A 23,061-nucleotide genomic window follows, 5' to 3' on the forward strand; every position below is an offset into this window, starting at 1 on the left:
CAGAAATGGGTGTGATTGAAGGGTAGAAGTAGAGAGGAAAGGGTAATTTTCTTTTTTTTTCTATTTACTTCTATAATAATAGTGATAGCTAATAGTTGTTGCTTACTATTTTTTTTTTTTTTTTTTAAGATGTGGGAAAGCAGTTACCTTGTTCACTTCACACAGAGATTAAGTGCTGGAGCCAGGATTTATACCTCGGCAATTAAGCTCCAGAGTCTGGATTCTTTTTTTTTTTTTTTTGCGGTACACGGGCCTCTCACTGTTGTGTCCTCTCCCGTTGCGGAGCACAGGCTCCGGACGCGCAGGCTCAGCGGCCATGACTCACGGGCCTAGCCGCTCCACGGCACGTGGGATCTTCCCGGACCAGGGCACGAACCCGTGTCCCCTGCATCGGCAGATGGACTCTCAACCACTGCGCCACCAGGGAAGCCCCAGACTCTGGATTCTTAAGCACTCTGTATTGCCTCTCAATGTGAGAATGGCTCAGTAAGGTAGCTAGTGTCCACTGACTAAAAGAAAAGATCATATTCATATGTTATGCTGACTAGCCAATGTTCTAAACAGTCATCATCGTACAGGCCAATACGGGACAGTGCCCGTATACATATCTTGATGGATAGCAATATATATGTGTAGAGAGAGACATAGTGGTGTCACATCTTACATAGGGGTTTGGCTCTATAAAGACAGCATGGCCATGTATCATCAACATAACTCTTGAATAGTTCTTAAGTTTAGGGGAAATTGCTGCACTGGAGATCGACATCCTGTTTTTTAGTAAGTTTTTCAAAACTAGTTTTTCTTCCATATTGATACAGGTCACCATTTCTTGAGTTATCACCAGATGCGTATCATTAAACCTTGGCATCACTTCATTTGATGATATATACACACCATCGAAAATTTACGTCTTCCAACTCATGTTCACTCCTGGGCACATTTTATTGTGTGGAATGGTGGGTTGCAATATTTAAATTTTTATCTCCCTCTTTTTCTTTTTCCCATGAGCACATAGAGATGAATTCCCATGTTAGTACAAGTATGACGATATTACCCTACTGAATTCACACATACATTTGTATAGTTTGTTTTGTTGTTTGTTTTTGCATAACAGGGCCTCTCCCTAAGAGGTAGTAACAGTTAACAGTTTGGTTGGGTATTCTTGCAGACCTTCTTTTATGCATTAGCTGCATGTGTACATACCTATAGAAATATATAGTTTTCTGTTTTCCCCTGTAAATGATTTCTTACTGTACATATTCATATAAATGTGGTTTTCTTTTTGTCACGTCAGTGCGTGTAAAGCTGCTACATTGTTTTGAATCGATGCATTGTATTCCTCAGATTGGTTATGACATAATTTGCTAAATTTTAATTTAATTATACAATTAACAAACACTTTATTTTAAAGAATTCAGATATAATTAAATAATATAATCAATATAATTAAATAAATTTAAAGCCCCTTTGACCATCTTCCCTACTCCTAAGCTTCTCTCAGGAGATGATAACAGTTAACATTTTGGTGTATTGCAGACCCTTTTCTGTGCATTCCATGTAAATGTATGTACCTATGGAAGTGAATAGTGTTTGCATTTTTGCCCATAAATAATTACATGCTGTAATTTTTTTCAAGATGATTGTGTTTGGTTTCTTGTTTTTACTCAACAGCATGTCTTGGGGATCTTCCCATGTTGCTGTTGATCTACCACACTCTTGAATTGCTCTTGTATAGTATTCCATCGTGCAAATGATCATGGTTTAACTGTTCCTCTGATGATGGTCGTTTAGATTGTTTTCATTTTTTTCACAGCATTATGAACAACACTGCTTTAATATTCTTGTATGACACTCCTTGGGCACTTGAGTCAATTTTAAATATAAAATTTTAATTGATAACTGCCAAATTGTTTTTCAAAATGGCTTTACTTGTGTTTATTCTCACAAGAGTATGTGAATTTCTTCACACCTTTGATAATTTATTAATATTAAGCTGTAAGTTTTTTGCCAATTGAAGGTGTATGAAATAACATATTTTAAAAATTTCTTTTTCCTTGATTACTGATGAGTTGAGGACTTTCCTTTGTTTAGTTTTTTGGTATATTTATTAGTCATTTATAGTTTCTGCTTTGTGACTTGCCCATTTTTCTGTTGTGTTTGTTGTCTTTTTCTATTGATTTGTTGGAATTTGCCTTATTGGTTAAAAAAAATTTTATCCCAGTCTTCTGTTATGTAGAAGTTTTAAATTTTGATGATGTCAAACTTGTAAATCTTTTCCTTTATGGCTTTTTTTCTGTTCTTAGATTGCTAGATTTTTTAAAGGGGAATGTTGAATTTTTATCGAATGACCTTTTACTTTCTGTCTAAAGGAGTGATCATAATAATTTGTTAGTATAGTGCATAATTTGTTTTTTAAAGGTAACAAACTTGTATACGGAGGTAGGTACTTTTTTTTTTTTAACGTGACTTTATTTGGAAATAGCGTCTTTTTAAAAAAAAATGTATTTAATTTATTTATTTTTGGCTGTGTTGGGTCCTCATTGCTGCACGGGCTTTCTCCGGTCACAGTGAGCGGGGACCGCTCTTCGTTGTGGTGCGCGGGCTTCTCATTGTGGTGGCTTCTCTTGTTGTGGAGCATGGGCTCTAGGAGCGTGGGCTCAGTAGTTGTGGCTCACAGGCTCTAGAGCGCAGGCTTAGTAGTTGTGGCGCACGGGCTTAGTTGCTCCGCGACATGTGGGATCTTCCCAGACCAGGGCTTGAACCCATGTCCCCTGCACTGGCAGGCGGACCCTTAACCACTGCGCCACCAGGGAAGCCCTATAATGAAAGATTTTAATGAATTTCTAACTATTGAACCTTCCTTAAATTCTTTGGATAAAATCTACTTGGTTATGATATATTATCCTTTTGAAAAACTAGATTTCAATTTGTTATTGATGTATTTGTGTACTATACTCATAAGTTAGAATTATAATGTATCTTCTTCCTCTCTTTTTTCTTCCCTCCCTCCTTTCCCTCCTCCCTTCCTCCCTGACTCTTTCCCTTCCTCCTTCCCCTCTCCTTCTCTCCTTTCTTTTCTCGATAATTTTTTATGCTGCCGTTATGTTGTTTATAGACTGATTTAAGTTTTTCTAAACTCTATAATGGTTATATAACATAAAAATGAGTAATGAAAAATTATTTGGTAAATGTGTTGCATAAATTTATCTGGGTCTAGCACCTTTCTTAGGATAGATAGATCTTGGATTACCCTCTAACTTTTTTCCATAGTTATTTGTATGTTCAAGTTTCTACCTGTTCGTAAGGGAATTTTGCTAATATATCGTTTTTTAGGAAAATTGTCCATTTCAACTATATCTTCACATTTAGTAGATTAAATGCATGTTTTCTTATAATAAAAACACTCTCTAAAAATTTATTTCCTTTTTTTTTTTTTTGCTTCTAATATTATGTATTATTTTCATTCCTTCCCCTCTCCCCTCCATTTTTCAGACTTGCTGAACAATGTTCTGTTTTATTGGTCTTTTCCAAGAAAAGCTTTGGGTTGGCTTTATTGATTGCCTAGCTCTATCTGCCTGTTTTAGCATCTAATTAGTTTCTACTTTCATTTTTACAGTTTGCTTCTATTTCTCTGGCTGGGTTAAAAAAAATTTTTTTTTGGTACTTTTTCCTCTAATAATTTCAGTTACAGAAGAGTTGCCAGACTAGGTCAAGGAACTTCTATATACTTTACCCAGAATCACCAACTACTGACATTTTGCCCCATTTATTTTATTTTTTTCCCAGCTTTATTGACATATAGTTGACAAAATTATATATATTTAAAGTGTGCAGTGTGATGATTTGATATACAAATACATTGTGATTACCACAATCAAGTTAATTAGCACGTTCATCACCTCACAGTTACCTTTTGTGTGTGTGCGCGCACATGTGTGTGTGTGTGGTGACAACACTTAAAAATCTACTCAGCAAATTTTAGGTATATAAGATAGTATTATACAATATTATTAACTACAGTCATTATGCTGTACATCAGATCCCAAGAACTTATTCATCTTATAACTAGAAGTTTGTACTTTACCATTTCTCTGGATGTTTTTGTCTATGCATAGTATTTTTTCAGAACCACTGGAGTGTGAATTGGAGACATTTTGCCCAGTTACTTCTGATTACTTAAGTGTGTTAATTTTAAGAACCACATTACAGTTATCAAAATCAGGAAGTTTAACAGTGATACAATACTGTAATCAAAGCCACAATCCATATTTAGATTTCATCAGTTGTCCAAAAAGGTCTTTTATAGATGTTCTTTCTCACTTGGGGATATGATTTAGGAAATGCGTTGCATTTACTTGTCTCTTTAATGTCATTTAATGTGGAACATTCCATCAGCCTCTTTTGTGTGTGTTCCTTGACCTTGACATTGTTAAAATATAGGCTAGGTGTTTGTTGTTGTTGTTTTCAGAGTAACCCTCAATTTGAGTGTATATAATTAAATTAGTTCTGGTTATACATTTTTGGTAGAAATACTATAGAAGTGATGATGTGGTCTTAGTGCATAATATCAGGAATCACCTGATATTGTTTGTTTACAGTGATGTCTGCAAGGTTTGTCCACTGTAAAGTTATTACTTCCCTCTGTAATTAATAAATAATTTGTTAGGAGACATTTGAGATGATGTAAATATCTGTTCCTCATCAGCCTTTCACCTCTGGGTTTAGTTTGTTCTTCTATTTCAAGCCTGTCCTATTGAAATTTTAGTTTATTTATTTCAGGCTTTATTTTCTTACGTACGTAAGATTATAAACTTTTCTTAGTGTATCACTTTGACATATTAACCGGCATACGTACAGTAGGGTTGGGAATGAAAGGAGACAGTAGTTGGGGAGATTGTCTGTAATAATGTACTACTAGGAAACTGGCAATAAGATCCTGAACAGAGCATTTTAAAGTTGCCCAAGTCACCCACGTCTTACCAAAATACTTCCAGTGTTGATTTAAAGAACAAAAGATTTGTTTTATGATGATCATGATTGTCACACTTATGAGTATGTTCTAGAAAATTATGAAATTAAGAAGTGTGTTTCTTTAGTGCCACTGGTACCTCAGGACTTGTTTAATATACAGTACCTCAGATGACATATTTACTTTATCATTTCAGGAGCAGTGGCGATGGCATGGAAGAATCCTCTGTCAAGCTGGTTTACTGCTATGCTCCACTGCTTTGGTGGAGGAATTTTATCTTGTCTACTGCTTGCGGAGCCTCCATTGATGTTTCTTGCAAACAACACTAATATATTACTGGCATCTTCAATCTGGTAAGCTGCCATTGTGGTGAACTATGAGACATTCAAAAAAATTGGTAAATTGTTAGTAAATGGAATGTTTTTCTTTAAAAAATATTTTATGTTCTTAAAAGTTAATGCATGTGCAAAGGAAGGAACCCAAATAATGTCAGATGTTTTAAGTGCAAAGTATGTCTCTTTCTCACCCTTCTCCCTTCTCCTCTCCCAGAGATAGGTATTGTTGTCTTATGTATCTTTAGTGGAAGCATTTCAAATATGAAAGGACATCAAATATTTGACCCCCAACAGTTGATCTTGTGAACCTAACCTATACACACAGTTATACAACATGATAATCAAGAATGTGGCCAACTACACAAAAAGTCCAAGTGATTACGATATTTATGGTAATTGTTTTTGGTAATTGTCATACTCTTTGTTCGATTTTTCAGAGCCTTATGAAATTTAACATTAATTTTATTTTGAATTTAGTTTTGAAGTGAAGAAAAAATGTTAGTAGGAATTGCTTTGGATTCTTGCAAATTCAGCTTCAGTTATCTTTAAGAGGGATGATACATCAAGTTAAAAAAAAGTGTAATACAAATCAGAGAGCTTTGTTATACCTAAAGCAAAAACTGTGCTTTTGATTAGAAACCATAACAATGAAATACGTAACATTAGGAGCACTTGAAGTTAATTTTTATTGTGATAATTTTAAATGAATATGTAACCAATCATAAAAGGGAATATCATAAATAGTAGTAGCAATGGGACAAATAGTGGGAACTAGTGGCAGTAGAAACTATTAAGAGTAGAACAATAAATTTGATAGCTAATATTTATTGAGTTATTACCATATGTCAGCTAAATTATTTATATTCATTGTCATGTTTAATCACCAGAGTCCAATGAAGTAGCTATTATTATTTCCATTTGAAAAATGAGAAAACTGAGGCATAGAGGAACTTTGCTGAAATTTTCGTATTTAGTTAAGTGATTGAGCTAGGATCCAAAACCAGTAAGTTTGACTTTAGAGCCTTGCCACTTAACAGCCACTGCCTCTCATTGATTTGTTTAACCATCTCTTAAAGTATATTCTTCCAGTTGCTATGTGTTTTAAAACACTTTCTCAAGGACTTTTATTTCTATAGCAATATTTTAAAAGGATATTAACATTTTGGAGAATTTCTTTTATGTGTGTAGATGCTTAAACTATATGAAAAGTAGGATATCCAGAATCTGACACTTTTCATCACTTCCACTTCTGCTCCTGTATACTAACTACCACTCTTGCTTGGACAGTTGTAGTAGCTTCCTAAGTGTTCTAGCTGCTTCTTTCATTATCCCCCTGAGTCTTTTCTTCACATAGTAGATAAAGTGCTTATTTTAAAATGTTAGAACATATTACTCCTGTGCTCAATAGTTTCTTATCTTACTGAGAGGAAAATTCAAAACTCTTAACGTAGCCTATAAGGCCCTATAAAATCTTCCCTTCCACTCTCTTTGTTGTAATGTCTTTCTACTGTATGCCTGCTCAGTCTGTGCTAGCCACGTTGGCTTTGCCATTTCTTGAACACAAAGATGTTCTTCTGCCTCAGCGCCTTTGTGCTTGCTCTCTTTTCTCTGTGATGTTCTTCTCCCAGAACGCTCATATTTTCTTGTCTTGGAGAGATCGTCTCTGAAAAACCACCTCCTCTCCCATGACTATCACATCATACTTCGTTCTTTCCCCCTAGATTTATTACTGTCTGATGTGTTGTCTGTTTATTTCTTCTCATGTTGGTTTGTCTCACTCCACTAGAACAGCAGCCTATCAGAGAAGGGACTTTGTTCTGTTAACTGTGTGCCAAGTATTGTTCTAAGTTCAGTAAGTACGTTGCTAAAGGAACGGACGGCTTGTGTTCTGTTATATGGGAGTTATATAATTAACAGCAAGAAATTACAGATCTTGGTTAGTGATACACTAAATGAAATAAAAGTGCTTGTCTGTAAATATATACTTCCTTGGCTGAAACAAAAAGACATGTTAGAAATGGAAAATAAGAAATGCATTTTTATGTAGTGAATTAATACTATAGTATTTAAATATTTGTTAACTTGAGATCTTTGATTATGCCCATTGTACATAAGAGGAAATTGAGGCTTGAAGAGTTGGTAAATGACAGGGTCTGGATTGCAACTTAGCATGATCTTAACCAAGAAGAGTTTTCATTATGAACAATATGTGTTTTTTAATTTAAAAGTTTTAATTAATATTGGGTAGGTACAAAGGAACATTTATAAAAATATGCAGAGTATAAGGAATTATGATATAATAAAGATTTGTATATCCATCATTTAGATTAAGGAAAAAATTGCCACTTACAAAAATATTTTATTATAATGTGAAAATTCAAAAAACCACAAAACCCAAACAAATATATAGCCTAGTGAATTATTGTTAGGTATATCCTTGAAACCATGACCCAAGTCAAGAAATAAAGCTTTGCCATCTATCCCAGAAGTTCCTTCTGGGTGTCATATTCCAATCACAACCCCCTTCCCACCTTAATCAGTACGATAACACGCTATTATCCTGACTTTTATGGTAACCACTTCTTTGGATGTTTTTATAATTTTATCATCCAGATGTTCATCCCAAGACACTATAATTTCATTATGCTCATTAAAAAATCTAACGTCTCTCTTATTTTATAGGTTCCCCTTCCATTCCTTTTTTCCCTTACAGTTTATCTCTTGAAGAACCAGTCATTTGACATGTAGACTTTTCTGTAGTCATGAGTTTGTTGATTGCATTCTCATGGTGCAGGTCATTATATTCCTCTGTTCTCTGTGTTTCCTGACAATTGGCAGATTTATCCAGAATCCAAATCAGATTCAGGTTAGATTCCTTTGTTTAGCAAGGCCATAAGAGGCCCAAAATGTCTGATTAGCTTTCTTTTTGTTGACATTAGCACTCTTTTATGCTTAATGCTTATCGTCTGTTAACTGAGAATTACAAAATGGCAATAGTCGGATTCTCTCTTTTCTTCCTGTGTATTAGTTGGAATAGTATTATAAATAAATACTTACTACTAATCATCTATTATTTGTTTACCCAGTTGTATAGTTCATATAGGAAAGGCAGGATAAATACTTGATTCTTTCTCTTTATTTACCAATTTTTAAGATTATGATTTGGTCCCCTGCTATTCTCCAAAGGTGACCAGTTTTTTTTGTTTGTTTGTTAAAATTTTTTTTTCCAGTAAATATGAACTCATGAATTTAAGCATATTTTATGGATTTCAATAAACTGGAATTTTCTCATTATTGAAGCTCAAATTGTTCCTTTGTTGGCCAGTGGGAATTTCTTCAGATTGGCTCTTAAGAGTTTGATTAGCATCCTTGCTACTTAAAATAGGATTCATCTTGTACTTTCTTCTGGAATTACTCATTTCTCTAAGAAGCTCTGGTTCCTTTTAGTGAGAAATGGTATTTCAAGACCACAATCTGAGCACTAGACATGTTCATTATTCCTGAATTGGTTGTTTCTAGGTCTTTTCAGTGGACAGAGCTAGGAAAAATAAGGATAAAACAACTCATGAGTTCATTTGATATTTCTAATTCAAATTCAAGATCATAGAACTTTTATTTAACTTCTTTCCATTACATATGTATCTTCTTTCTCCCACACTAAGAATTTTGATTCTTAAGGGCACAAGACATGGTAGAATTAGGATATTCCAACACTGCTCATTTATTCTGTATTGTTCATGCAATACACAATAGTTTTGAAGTAATAGTATGAACACCACCACTGATACGATTACTGAAAATATTAATTTTTTTGTGTATACACTTGTCGTTCTCTTCCTGTTTTTTAAATAGATGTACTATTCTACACTGTGATAGTAATAGCTATTATGTACTATACTCTTACCTTTTTATTCCCATTCAGCCTTAGTTTTATAGCTAACTGTATACTTAATGTTTATCACCAGTCCTTATGTCTGTGTCTCTGGTAATTTTGGTTTTCTGAAGGTTTTTCTCTAGTAGGTTCATTTGGAGTAGTAGTCCCTGAATTCTCATGTGTTGATCAATTTGTTTGTGTCTTTCTACTTGAAAGTCAGTTTTATTGGATATAAAATCATAAGATCATACGTTCTATCTTTGAGTATTTTAAATATGTTACTCAGTCTTCTTGTGTTATAAAGCATTGCTGTGAAGAACTCTGATGATCATTTAATTTTCTTTCCCTTATAAGTCACCTGCTCTTCTTTTCTAGATGCCCAAAAGTTTCTTTTCTTTTCTTTCTTTCTTTTTTTATTAACATCTAGTAATTTAAATAGTTCTAGGTGTTGGTCATTTGGGGTCAGTCTTCTTAGGTACATGGTGTGTTCTTTTTAGTAGCTACATGTGTTTTTTTAAACTGAGAAAGTTATTTTAGTATTTGTACTCTTCTGCTTTGGTTTTCTCCAGGAAGTCCTATTGGCTGTTTTTTTGCCCTGCTTCAATGAACCTTTTTATATCTTTTAAATTTTTAAAACATATTTTCTTTTTTACCTTCTATTTCTTTGAAGGCACTGTTATTTTATTTCTCTTTGTTTTCCTTCTAGTTTGGTCTTCATTACTAAAATAACTTTTTTTCTTTATCTTTTTATTCTTCCTGAGTATTGTATCTCCACTTCTCAGTTTTTCTCATTCTGATGTACACTGTTTTATGTGTTGTATCGCTTTTCTTAATGTCTTTACCTTGTTTTGAAATAGGAGGTTGCAGTTTTTTTTTTTTTTTTTTTTTTTTTTTGCTGTACGCGGGCCTCTCACTGCTGTGGCCTCTCCCGTTGCGGAGCACAGGCTCCGGACACACAGGCTCCGCGGCCATGGCTCGCGGGCCCAGCCGCTCCGCGGCATGTGGGATCTTCCGGGATCGGGGCGCGAACCCGTATCCCCTGCATCGGCAGGCGGACTCTCAACCACTGCGCCACCAGGGAAGCCCAAGGTTGCAGTTTTGACCTGTTTTGTGGACCCATTTTCCTGAGTACTTTCATTGTAGGGATTTTTTTTCTCTTATAATAAATGTGTATGGGGTTTGACCTTGATACTTTTCTGTTGGTAATTTTTATGTGGAATCAGGTTTCTTGAACCTTCAAGACAAAGTGGAATTCAGGAAAGATTTTCTGACTTCATAGAGCTCCTGTCCTGTGTCTGTTGTTTTTATGTAGTGTTCAAAAGATGATGACCTGCTTTCTGAGATTTCCTGGGTCCCTTCCCCAGTTTGGTCTGGACCTTCCCCTTCTTTTGTTGTTCTATGCTGCTCAGTTTTGATTCTACATCAGCAGTTTCTTCTTATTATTGGACTTGTTCTAGAAAGGAGCCTGGGTGGATCAGTTTTCAAAGTTCACAGGGACTACATTGGTCCAACCCCTTCAGACGGTATCATGGACCCTTTGTCTCACCTGGTATTGGAAATGTCAGAATCCTTCCAGTTTCAGCTGTTGTTGTTTTCCAGATTGGCCTGCTGTGCTTTCCAGTGAATTCCCATTAGCTGTTTTGAAGCTGTTTTGTTCTTAGGTCCATTAGTTGCCACCTTGCTGCTTTCTTCTTCCTGCCAAGCAGTTTAGTTCTATGAATGCTGGTGATTTGCCTTTACCCATTTGCATTTTGGGATTTAAAGGGATACCTTGTCACATAGTTTTGTTGTAAGTGCTATGGATGGGATTTTGGCTTTGCTATCCAGTTGCCCTGTTTTTATGAGGCAATTTGAAGAGATCAAAATCGAGGCAGCTACTGCTGCCTCCATCTTCCCAGAACAGTTGCCATTAGTTTTGATGTCCCCGTATGACCCTCCACCCTCAGCCCGATCCCATCTTCTCTCTTCCTTACTCATAGGTAACCATTACCCTTAATTTTGTACCTTTCATTCCTTTACTTTTCTATGCAGGTCTGACGTGTATTTTTCTAAATAATATAGTTTTTGAAAATTTTATGAATGGAATCATATGTATGTATTTTTCAGTGAGTTGGTTTTTTTGTTCAGCCTCTGTTCCTGAGATTCAGTCTTATTGTGTATGCTTGTAATTTATTACTTTTCGCTTCTGTATAGTTTATCAGAATGAATTGTCATCGTATATTCATCCATTTCTCTGTTGACATAGAGTTGTTTCTAGTATTTTTTCTATTACAGTATTGCTAAGAACATGATGTACATGGGTAAGATTTTCTCTTGATATAGCTTAAGAGTAGATTTACTGAGTTATAGGGAAAGTGATTTTTAAGCTCTACTAGATAATGAGAAATCATTTCCCAAAATGGTTATAATAATTTACATCTCTACTGTATTGCACTTAATCTAAGAACTGGACTTTACCAATAACTTATATACTTACATTTCTCTCCCCAATCCCATCTTGCTGCACTTTTTCCACAGTTAACCTCTACCCTGTGTTTATCTTTTTGTGAATATGAATATATGAATATCTTTAGATATTCATATATATGAATATCTAAACAATAGATTTTTTTAGTTTTATTTGTTTTGGGCCCTATTTTAAAATGGGGTATTATGCTCTGTATAGTTCTCTAGGACTTTTTTTCATTCAACATTATGTTACTAAGATTCATCTGTGTTTTGCTAGTAGCTGTAGTACATTCCTTCTCACTGTTGTATAATCTATTATATTAATAACTGTATTTTATTTATTCTGATGAGCATTTTTATTGGTTCTAGTTGTTGGGCATTACAAAACAACAAGAGCAGCCACTGATGTAGTACAGACACTTTTCTAAGTGCTTTACATTTATTATCTCATTTAACCTCACAAGAAACTGGTGAGGTAGGCTCTCTATTATTTTCATTTAATAAATGAGGAATCTGAGGCAAGAAGGGTAAAATAACTTGCCCAAGGAATCACTGATATCTAATAGCTGGAGCCAGCATTCAAACCTAGGCTACCTAGTCCTTTAGTCTGCACTTATACAGTGTACTGTTTTGGACTTGGGAAATACTGACATTGTCTTTGTGCTCACAGACCCTTAAATATAAAAAATGCTTGCTTAAAGACATAGTATATTTTACTGTTTTCTTTTTTAAGGTTTTAATGTTGAGAACAAATGTGTAATCTTTGCTTCATTTGATTTTAATTTGGGAAATTAAAATGATGTTTGTAATGTACTTTAAACTCTAGCAAGCTAAACTAAGGGAGTATGTGAATGTACTTATTGGCAAGGTCATCTTTAGTACAGTAGCTCATAGTGCTCACCTTTGGAGATTAGCACCATCTACTGGCAAAGGGAAACAATAACTTGGTATGTCATAGTATGTTTAATATTGTTTGGAAGACAGTGTACCCTTTCATAGGATTTTTCTTTTTGAAAACTGTTTCTGGGGGGAAATAAATATTTTGTAATTTCTCTGTGTTTTGATTTTTATGCCCCATTTTGTTTTCCTTTAACTTCCAAGTATCAGTTATATATCGCACATTTGCATAACTGAGACTGCATTTTTATGAGGAAAAGTACAACAAAAGGTATAGTTTTATAGGTCTGTCATTCTGTAATAGTCTTTTTCAAAGCATATACATAAAATTTTTGATTTGTTAGAGTAGTAAGAGCAAGAGCAAAGCTCTCGTATTGGACTAATATGAACTGTATTTAGCTTACTGTTCTGTTTTGGCCTAGTTAAGTCATACTGTTTTGGTAGTCAGAAGCGGGAAATTAAGGGAGGGTGAAAACAGTTCTCAGAGACTAACCGTGGGAAGCTCAACTCTTGGTATTAACCTAAATTCTACTTTCGTCTTTCCTACTTAAACTGGGTTAGCTTTCATTTGTCAGTGAACTCGCATCCTGCTTGTATCCTGTTTTATTTTATTTTATTTTTAACATCTTTATTGGAGTATAATTGATTTACAATGCTGTGTTAGTTGCTGCTGTATAACAGAGTGAATCATCTGTACGTATACATATATCCCCGTATCTCCTCCCTCTTGCGTCTCCCTCCCACCCTCCCTGTCCCACCCCTCTAGGTGGTCACAAAGCACCGAGCTGATCTCCCTGTGCTATGCGGCTGCTTCCCACTAGCTCTCTGTTTTACATTTGCTAGTGTATATGTGTCAGTGCTACTCTCTCACTTCATCCCAGCTTACCATTACCACTCGCCATGTCCTCAAGTCCATTCTCTACGTCTGCGTCTTTATTCCTGTCCTGCCCCTAGGTTCTTCAGAACCATTTTTTTTTTTAGATTCCATATATATCTGTTAGCATACAGTATTTGTTTTTCTCTTTCTGACTTACTTCATTCTGTATGACAGACTCTGGGTCCATCCACCTCACTACAAATACCTCAATTTCGTTTCTTTTTATGGCTGAGTAATAGTCCATTTGTATATTGCCACATCTTCTTTATCCATCTATCTGTTGATGGGCACTTAGATTGCTTCCATGTCCTGGCTGTTGTAAAAAGTGCTGCAGTGAACGTTGTGGTACGTGTCTCTTTGAATTATGGTTTTCTCAAGATATATGCCCAGTAGTAGGATTGTTGGTTTGTATGGTTGTTCTATTTTTAGTTTCTTAAGGAACCTGCATACTGTTCTCCATAGTGGCTGTATCAAGTGACATTCTCACCAACAGTGAAAGAGGGTTCCCTTTTCTCCACACCCTCTCCAGCATTTACTGTTTGTAGATTTTTTGATGATGGCCATTCTGACAGGTGTGAGGTGATATCTCATTGCAATTTTGATTTGCATTTCTCTAATGATTAGTGATGTTGAGCATTCTTTCATGTGTTTGTTGGCAATCTGTTTATCTTCTTTGGAGAAATGTCTGTTTAGGTCTTCTGCCCATTTTTGGGTTGGGTTGCTTGTTTTTTTGATACTGAGATGCATGAGCTGCTTATATATTTTGGAGATTAATCCTTTTTCAGTTGCTTCGTTTGCAAATACTTTTTCCCATTCTGAGGGTTGTCTTTTCATCTTGTTTATGTTTTCCTTTGCTGTGCAAAAGCTTTGAAGTTTCATTAGATCCCATTTGTTTATTTTTGTTTTTATTTCCATTTCTCTAGGAGGTGGGCCAAAAAAGGATCTTGCTGTGATTTATGTCATAGAGTGTTCTGCCTATGTTTTCCTCTAAGAGTTTGATAGTGTCTGGCCTTACATTGAGGTCTTTAATCCATTTTGAGTTTATTTTTGTGTGTGGTGTTAGGGAGTGTTCTAATTTCATTCTTTTACATGTAGCTGTCCAGTTTTCCCAGCACCACTTATTGAAGAGGCTGTCTTTTTTCCATTGTATATTCTTGCCTCCTTTATCAAAGATAAGGTGACCATATGTGCATGGGTTTATCTCTGGGCTTTCTATCCTGTTCCATTGATCTATATTTTTGTTTTTCTGCCAGTACCATTACTGAAGGTACTGTCGGTTTGTAGTATAGTCTGAAGTCAAGGAGCCTGATTCCTCCAGCTCCATTTTTCTTTCTCAACATTGCTTTGGCTATTCAGGGTCTTTTGTGTTTCCATACAAATTGTGAAGTTTTTTGTTCTAATTCTGTAAAAAATGCCATTGGTAGTTTCATAGGGATTGCATTGAATCTGTAGATTGCTTTGTGTAGTACAGTCATTTTCACAATGTTGATTCTTCCATTCCAAGAACATGGTATGTCTCTCCATCTGCTTCTTTCATCAGTGTCTTATAGTTTTCTGCAGGTTTTTTTGTCTCCTTAGGTAGGTTTATTCTTAGGTATTTTATTCTTTTTATTGCAGCGGTAAATGGGAGTGTTTCCTTAATTTCTCTTTCAGATTTCTTGTCATTAGTGTACAGGAATGCAAGAGATTTCTGTGCATTAATTTTGTATCCTGCTACTTTACCAAATTCATTGATTAGCTCTAGTAGTTTTCTGGTGGCATCATTATGATTCTGTATGTATAGTATCATGTCATCTGCAAACAGTGACAGTTGTACTTCTTCTTTTCCAATTTGGATTCCTTTTATTTCTTTTTCTTCTAGGATTGCTGTGGCTAAAACTTCCAAAACTGTGTTGAATAAGAGTGGTGAGAGTGGGCAACCTTGTCTTGTTCCTGATCTTAGTGGAAATGGTTTCAGTTTTTCACCATTGAGAACAATGTTGGCTGTAGGTTTGTCATATATATAGCCTTTATTATGTTGAGGTAAGTTCCCTCTATGCCTACTTTCTGGAGGGTTTTTATCATAAATCGGTGTTGAATTTTCTTGAAAGCTTTTTCTGCATCTGTTGAGATGATCATATGGTTTTTCTCCTTCAGTTTGTTAATATGGTGTATCATGTTGATTGATTTTCATATATTGAAGAATCCCTGCATTCCCTGGATTAACCCCACTTGATCATGGTGTATGATCCTTTTAATGTGCTGTTGGATTCTGATTGCTAGTTTTTTGTTGAGGATTTTTACATCTATGTTCATCAGTGATATTGGGCTGTAGTTTTCTTTTTTTGTGACATCTTTGTCTGGTTTTGGTATCAGGTGATGGTGGCCTTGTAGAATGAGTTTGGGAGTGTTCCTCCTTCTGCAGTATTTTGGAAGAGTTTGAGAAGGATAGGTGTTAGCTCTTCTCTAAATGTTTGATAGAATTTGCCTGTGAAGCCATCTGGTCCTGGGCTTTTGTTTGTTGGAAGATTTTTAATCACAGTTTCAATTTCAGTATTTGTGACTGGTCTGTTTATATTTTCTTTGTCTTCCTGGTTCAGTCTGGGAAGGTTGTGCTTTTCCAAGAGTTTGTCCATTTCTTCCAGGTTGTCCATTTTATTGGCATACAGTTACTTGTAGTAATCTCTCATGGTCCTTTGTATTTCTGCAGTGTCATGTTGTTACTTCTCCTTTTTCATTTGTAATTGTGTTGATTTGAGTCTTTTCCCTTTTTTCTTGAAGAGTCTGGCTAATGATTTATCAATTTTATCTTCTCAAAGAACCAGCTTTTAGTTTTACTGATCTTTGCTCTTATGTCCTTCATTTCTTTTTCATTTATTTCTGATCTCATTTTTGCGATTTATTTCCTTCTGCTAACTTTGTTTTTTTTTTTTTTTTGTTCTTCTTTCTCTAATTGCTTTTAAGTTTCATTAGGTCCCATTTGTTTATTTTTGTTTTTCTTTCCATTTCTCTGGGAGGTGTAAGGTTAGGTTGTTTATTTGAGATATTTCTTGCTTCTTGAGGTAGGATTGTATTGCTATAAGCTTCCCTCTTAGAACTGCTTTTGCTACATCCCATAGGTTTTGGGTCGTCGTGTTTTCATTGTCATTTGTTTCAAGGTATTTTTTGATTTCCTCTGATTTCTTCAGTGATCTCTTGGTTATTTAGTAGTGCATTGTTTAGCCTCCATGTGTTTATATTTTTTTACAGGATTTTTCCTGTAATTGATATCTAGTCTCATAGCATTGTGGTCAGAAAAGATACTTGATACGATTTAAATTTTCTTGAGTTTGCCAAGGCTTGATTTGTGACTCAAGATATGATCTATCCTGGAGAATGTTCCATGAGCACTTGAGAAGAAAGCGTATTCTGTTGTTTTTGGATGGAACGTCCTTCAAATATCAGTTAAGTCCACCTTGTTTAATGTGTCATTTAAAGCTTGCATTTCCTTATGTATTTTCATTTTGGATGATCTGTCCATTGGTGAAAGTGGGGTGTTAAAGTCCCCTACTATGAATGTGTTACTGTCGATTTCCCCTTTTGTGGCTGTTAGCATTTGCCTTATGTATTGAGATGCTCCTATTCTGAGTGCATACACATTTACAATTGTTATATCTTCTTCTTGGGTTGATCTCTTGATCGTTATGTAGTGTCCTTCTTTGTCTGTTTTAATAGTCTTTATTTTAAAGTCTATTTTATCTGATACGAGTATTGTTACTCCAGCATTCTTTTGATTTCCATTTGCATGGAATATCTTTTTCCATCCTCTCACTCTCAGTCTGTATGTGTCCCTAGGTCTGAAGTGGGTCTTTTGTGGACAGCATGTATATGGGTCTTGTTTTTGTATCCATTCAGCCAGTCTGTGTCTTTTGTTTGGAGCATTTAATCCATGTACATTTAAGGTAATTATCTATGTGTGTTCCTATTACTATTTTCTTAATTGTTTTGGGTTTGTTATTGTCGGTCTTTTCTGTCTCTTGTGTTTTCTGCCTAGAGAAGTTCCTTTAGCATTTGTTGTAAAGCTGGTTTGGTGGTACTTAATTCTGTTAGTTTTTGCTTGTCTGTAAAGGTTTTAATTTCTCCATTGAATCTGAATGAGATCCTTGCCTGGTAGAGTAATGTTGGTGGCAGGTTTTTCCCTTTCATCACTTTAAATATGTCCTGCCACTCCCTTCTGGCTTGCAGAGGTTCTGCTAAAAGATCAACTGTTAACCTTATGGGGATTCCCTTGTATGTTATTTGTTGCTTTTCCCTTGCTGCTTTTAATATTTTTTCTTTGTATTTAATTTTTGATCGTTTGATTAATATGTGTCTTGGCGTGTTTCTCCTTGGATTTATCCTGTATGGGACTGTCTGTGCTTCCTGGACTTGATTAACTATTTCCTTTCCCATATCAGGGAAGTTTTCAACTATAATCTCTTCAAATATTTTCTCAGACCCTTTCTTTTTCTCTTCTTCTTCTGCGAGCCCTATGATTCGAATGTTGGTACATTTAATGTTGTCCCAGAGGTCTCTGAGAATGTCCTCAATTCTTTTCATTCTTTTTTCTTTATTCTGCTCTGTGGTAGTTATTTCCACTATTTTATCTTCCAGGTCACTTATCCGTTCTTCTGCCTCAGTTATTCTGCTATTGATTCGTTCCAGAGAATTTTTAATTTCATTTATTGTGTTGTTCATCATTGTTTTTTTTTTTTTTTTTTTTTGCTCTTTAGTTCTTCTCGGTCCTTGTTAAATGTTTCTTGTATTTTTTCCATTCTGTTTCCAAGATTTTGGATCATCTTTACTATCATTATTCTGAATTCTTTTTCAGGTAGACTGCCTATGTCATCTTCATTTGTTTGGTCTGGTTGGTTTTTACTTTGCTCCTTCATCTGCTGAGTATTTCTCTGTCTTCTCATTTTGCTTAACTTACTGTCTTTGGGGTCTCCGTTTAGCAGGCTCTGGGTTTGTAGTTGCCCTTGTTTTTGGTGTCTGCCTCCAGTGGGTAAGGTTGGTTTAGTGGGTTGTGTAGGCTTCCTGGTGGAGGGGACTGGTGCCTGTGTTCTGATGGTTGAGGCTGGATTTTGTCTTTCTTGTGTGCAAGACCACGTCCGGTATTGTGTTTTGGGGTGTCTGTGAACTTATTATGATTTTAGGCAGCCACTGTGCTAATGGGTGGGGATGTGTTCCTGTCTTGCTAGTTGTTTGGCATGGGGTGTCCAGCCCTGGAGCTGCTGATCTTTGAGTGGAGCCAGGTCTTTGCGTTGAGATGGAGATCTCTTGGAGAACCTTTGCCGATTGTTATTACGTGGGCCTGGGAGGTGTCTGGTGGTCCAGTGTCCTGTACTTGGCTCTCCCACCTAAGAGGCTTAGGCCTGACACTTGGCCGGAGCACCAAGACCCTAAAGCAAGCTTCCCACAGAGCTTCCCGAGGGTACCTTGTTTACAAGAAAACGGCAGGAGGAAGGGGCAGAGCTGGGACTGCGCAGTCCCTGTCAAATCACCAAGCTGAATTCCTGTATCCTGTTTTAGACTAGCTTCTGTTATTTAGCGCTCTGCTTTGTCATTTTTTTCTCTATGTTAATCACTTAGATTAAGTCACTTAGACTTAAAAATGTATGAGAAGTAAATTGCCTTCTCGTTCCATTTCATGTCTGATATGTTCTAGTCCTTCATTTCTGATATGTTTTCTTTAAGCACTTTACAAGTTAAAAGTTCCATAGATGTTACAATTTTAGTTAAAGGTGAAATTATCTTTACAGAAGGAGGGACATGATGATTTCTTAATGAGTGTTGAGTGACTCATTGAAGGAATTTGAAAAAGGTGACTTGTGTTATAGAGCAGGAATGGCTATTTAGGGCACCACTGGTCTGATCTGCTTACTTGTAAGTCTACTGAGCACAATAAACAGTTGTTCTCTTGCCCTGTGGCTATTTAACAATTGAAACAAGAACTGTTTTCTGTTTAAAATATTAGCGTATCATAGGTACACTTTAGAAATACAGTAAGTCCCCTACATACAAACGAGTTCAGTTCTGAGAGCTCGTTCTTAAGTGCAACTTGTTGGTAAGTCCAACAAAGTTAGCCTAGGTACCTAACTAACAATTGGCTATGTAGTACTGTACTGTAATAGGTGTATACTACTTTTCCACAAATAATACATAAAAAACAAACACAAAAATAGAGAAAACATTTAAAATCTTACAGTACGGTACCTTGAAAAGTACAGTAGTACAGTACAACAGCTGGCACACAGGGGCTGGCGTCACGTGAACAGGCAAGAAGAGTTACTGACTGGAGGAGGGAGAGGAGGTGGGAGATGGCAGAGTTGAAGGATCGTCAGCAACAGGAGACGGAGGGCAAGCTGCAATTTCACTCAGGCCTGACGTGGATGCCACAGGTCCTGGTTCCTTGCTGGATTTAATTCTATCTACCCTCTTGAAAAAACGATCCAGTGATGTCTGGGTAGTAGCTCTTTTTTTTTCTCATCGTAGATGACTCTGTAGCCCTGGATCGCATTCTGAATGGCTGCTGCAACCTTTGTTTACCGTTCTATATTCGGGTCCTGTGCCTCAAAAACTAACAGTGCCTCCTCAAATAAAGAAAATCCCCTTGCTATTTCCTGCGTCATGAATCTCTTCAGTCCTTCAGTTACTTTTTCTTCCTCTTGTCTCTTCGTCCTTTCTCTGGGCCTCCAGTTCCATCAGGTCTTCATTAGTAAGCTCCTCATGTTGCATAGCAAGGAATTCAATGAAGTCGTCCTCTTGCAGATCTAGCGCCAGCTACTTGCTGAGGGTCACTAAGTTGCTGAAGATCTCTTTGGGCTCCTCATCCACCTTCTCAAATCCACGAAAATCGTGAACAAACTGTGGGCAAAGCTTCTTCCAAACCCCAGTCATGGTGATGGCCATAACCTCACGCCAAGCAAAGTCCGTATTTTTTATGACCTTGAAGATGTTATAGTCCTTCCAAAATTGCTGAAAGGTTGTTCCTGATCCGTCACTCACCTTTACTGCCTGATGAAAAGTGTGATGTAAATAATATTTCTTGAAAGTTGGTATAACTCCCTGGTCCACAGGTTGGATGAGCAACATAGTATTTGGTGACAGATGCACTACTTTGAGGTTGGGATGAAAGTCATCTATGAATGAGGGGTGGCCCGGAGTAGCAAAAGAATGTTGAATGGGATGTCCTTTGCCAAGCAATATTTCTCTACCTCTGGTATAAGGTGCTAGAAAAACCAGTCCTGGAAAATGGCCTATGTAACTCAGGCTTGGGGTTATTACTCTTCCACACAACAGGAAGAGAGCCCTTGGCTATGTGTTTAAGGGTTCCTGGGTTCTCTGAATGATAAACTAAGAGAGGCTTCAGCTTCATATCTCCAGAAGCATTGCCACCAAACAACAGAGTTAGCCTATTCTTTGCTGCTTTATAGCCTGACATCACCTTTTCCTCCTTACTGATGTAACTTCAGTCTGGCATCCTCTTCCAGTACAATCCTGTCTCATCCACATTAAAAACCTGCTTGGGTAAATATGCACCTTCATCAATAATTTCTTGAAATGTTTCAGGAAATTCTCGGGCAGCTACCATATCTGCACTTGCTGCCTCGCCACTTAACTTTTACGTTGTGAAGGTTGGCTCTGCCTTAAACTGATGAAACCAGCCATGGCTGGCATTAAAAGGTGTGCCCTCTGATTCTTTGCCATGTTTCTTCTTCAAGTCTTCATAAAGGCTTTTAGCTTTCTCTTGAATCAGCATTAAGCTGAGCAGGACTCGACGCTGATGCTGATCCTGCATCCACACACTGAGAAGTTTCTCCATCTCCTCCATCACTTTTCCACGCTTCTTCAATATTATTGTTGCCGTCATCGGCATAGCAGACTTCGTGATACATGATCTTGTCCTTGTTCTTTAGAATCGTGCCGATGGTTGAACGATTCGTTTTATAAGAACGAGCGACATCTGCCATCTTTTCACCTCACTCCACTCAATTATTTTACTTTTGTTTCCGTCCTTATCGCTTGGCTCTTCTTAGCAGTACCAGCCACATCACTGCTGCTTTTTTATTTTATTTTATTTTATTTTTTTGCAGTATGCGGGCCTCTCACTGTTGTGGCCTCTCCCGTTGCGGAGCACAGGCTCCGGACGCGCAGGCTCAACAGCCATGGCTCACGGGCCCAGCCGCTCCGCGGCATGTGGGATCCTCCCAGACCGGGGCACGAACCCGTGTCCCCTGCATCGGCAGGCGGACTCTCAACCACTGCGCCACCAGGGAAGCCCATCACTGCTGCTTTTAATGCTTGCTCCCGGATATCCTGGGCTTGAAATAAAGATACTGTACTACTGTACTCTATACAGTACTGTGCAGTAAAGTACACAGAACACAGCCACTTGTAGAGGACGTATGTGTGTGACAGTGTATGCCAGACACGTGAACTAACATGTGATTGGACATGGGAACGCACGTTCACATCTTTGAAAGTTCGCAACTTGAAGGTTCAGATGTAGGGGACTTACTGTATCTGACTGATGCAATAAAGACTTATTTATTAGAAATAGCAATAATTACAAATTTTAGACCATACGCCATAATGTCACATAGTTGAATATAAAAAGTCCAAGATTGGGACTTCCCTGGCGGTCCGGTGGTTAAGACTCTGTGCTTCCACTGCAGGGGGCACGGGTTTTATCCCTAGTTGGAGAAATAAGATCCCGCATGCCCCGTGACACAGCCAAAAAAAAAAAAAAGTCCAAGATTGCTCTTGTAATAGTGTAGCCTTTTAACTCATGTTGAAGATAGTCTTGGTGTAGAGAATGAAAATGAGGTTGTTTGTATTATTTTTGTTTTGTTGTTTTTTTGTTTGAGTATTTTGAGTATTCATTACTGCTAAAGTGAAACCAAATCTCCCTGTCTTAATCTAATCTAGAGTGGATACCAAAACTTTTTTTTTTTATTTAAAAATACATTTAAAAATTGCTTAGGTGTAACTTTTGTTTTCCCCTGGCACCTAGCCAACTTCCTGGAAATTTGTTCTGTATTTAAAGAGAGATTTGTATAGAGGCTTTCAAAATGTTATATGAACATTAAAGATTTTATATAATACCAGTCATTTTTGAAAAGCTTTTTACTACTTTTCGATAATTTATTCCTTTGTCTCAAACTCTTTAATTACCAAATGATTCTTTGATTTGATATATTTTGTGTGTTGCCTCCTGCTAATTTTTTAACTGTTAATAAATGATTTAACTCAGGCCTACTGTTTTTTTGTTAATAAATTTATTTATTTATTTATTTATTTTTGGCTGCATTGGGTCTTCATTGCTGTGCACGGGCTTTCTCTAGTTGTGGCAAGCAGTGGCTACTCTTCATTGTGGTGCGTGGGCTTCTCATTGTGGTGGCTTCTCTTGTTGCAGAGCACAGCCTCTAGGCTTCAGTAGTTGCGGCATGTGGGCTCCGTAGTTGTGGCTCACGGGCTCTAGAGTGCAGGCTCAGTAGTTGTGGCACATGGGCTTAGTTTCTCCGTGGCATGTGGGATCTTCCCGGACCAGGGCTCGAACCCGTGTCCCCTGCATTGGCAGGCGGATTCTTAACCACTGTGCCACCAGGGAAGTCCAGGGCTACTTTTTATTATGCTGAGTTTCAGGGGGTAACAAGATGAA

General features: G+C 36.8%; 2 protein-coding genes across 4 annotated transcripts in view; both read left to right on the top strand.

Annotated features, from left to right (window-relative positions):
- The window catches only part of LOC308619537 (trimeric intracellular cation channel type B-like), a 289,391-nt gene that overhangs the window by 41,283 nt on the left and 225,047 nt on the right, over positions 1-23,061 (top strand). The gene's annotated exons all lie outside the window — the stretch shown is intronic.
- The window catches only part of TMEM38B (transmembrane protein 38B), a 116,375-nt gene that overhangs the window by 15,245 nt on the left and 78,069 nt on the right, over positions 1-23,061 (top strand). For all 3 annotated transcript variants that reach the window (XM_081238440.1, XM_081238438.1, XM_081238439.1), the window contains exon 2: positions 5,166-5,322. In XM_081238440.1, coding sequence (XP_081094566.1) covers positions 5,166-5,322 — 157 coding nt within the window. The remainder of the gene's footprint in view (positions 1-5,165; positions 5,323-23,061) is intronic.

Source organism: Mesoplodon bidens (assembly GCF_964165515.1).
Source record: "Mesoplodon bidens genome assembly, chromosome: 6".
Lineage (NCBI taxonomy): Eukaryota > Metazoa > Chordata > Mammalia > Artiodactyla > Ziphiidae > Mesoplodon > Mesoplodon bidens.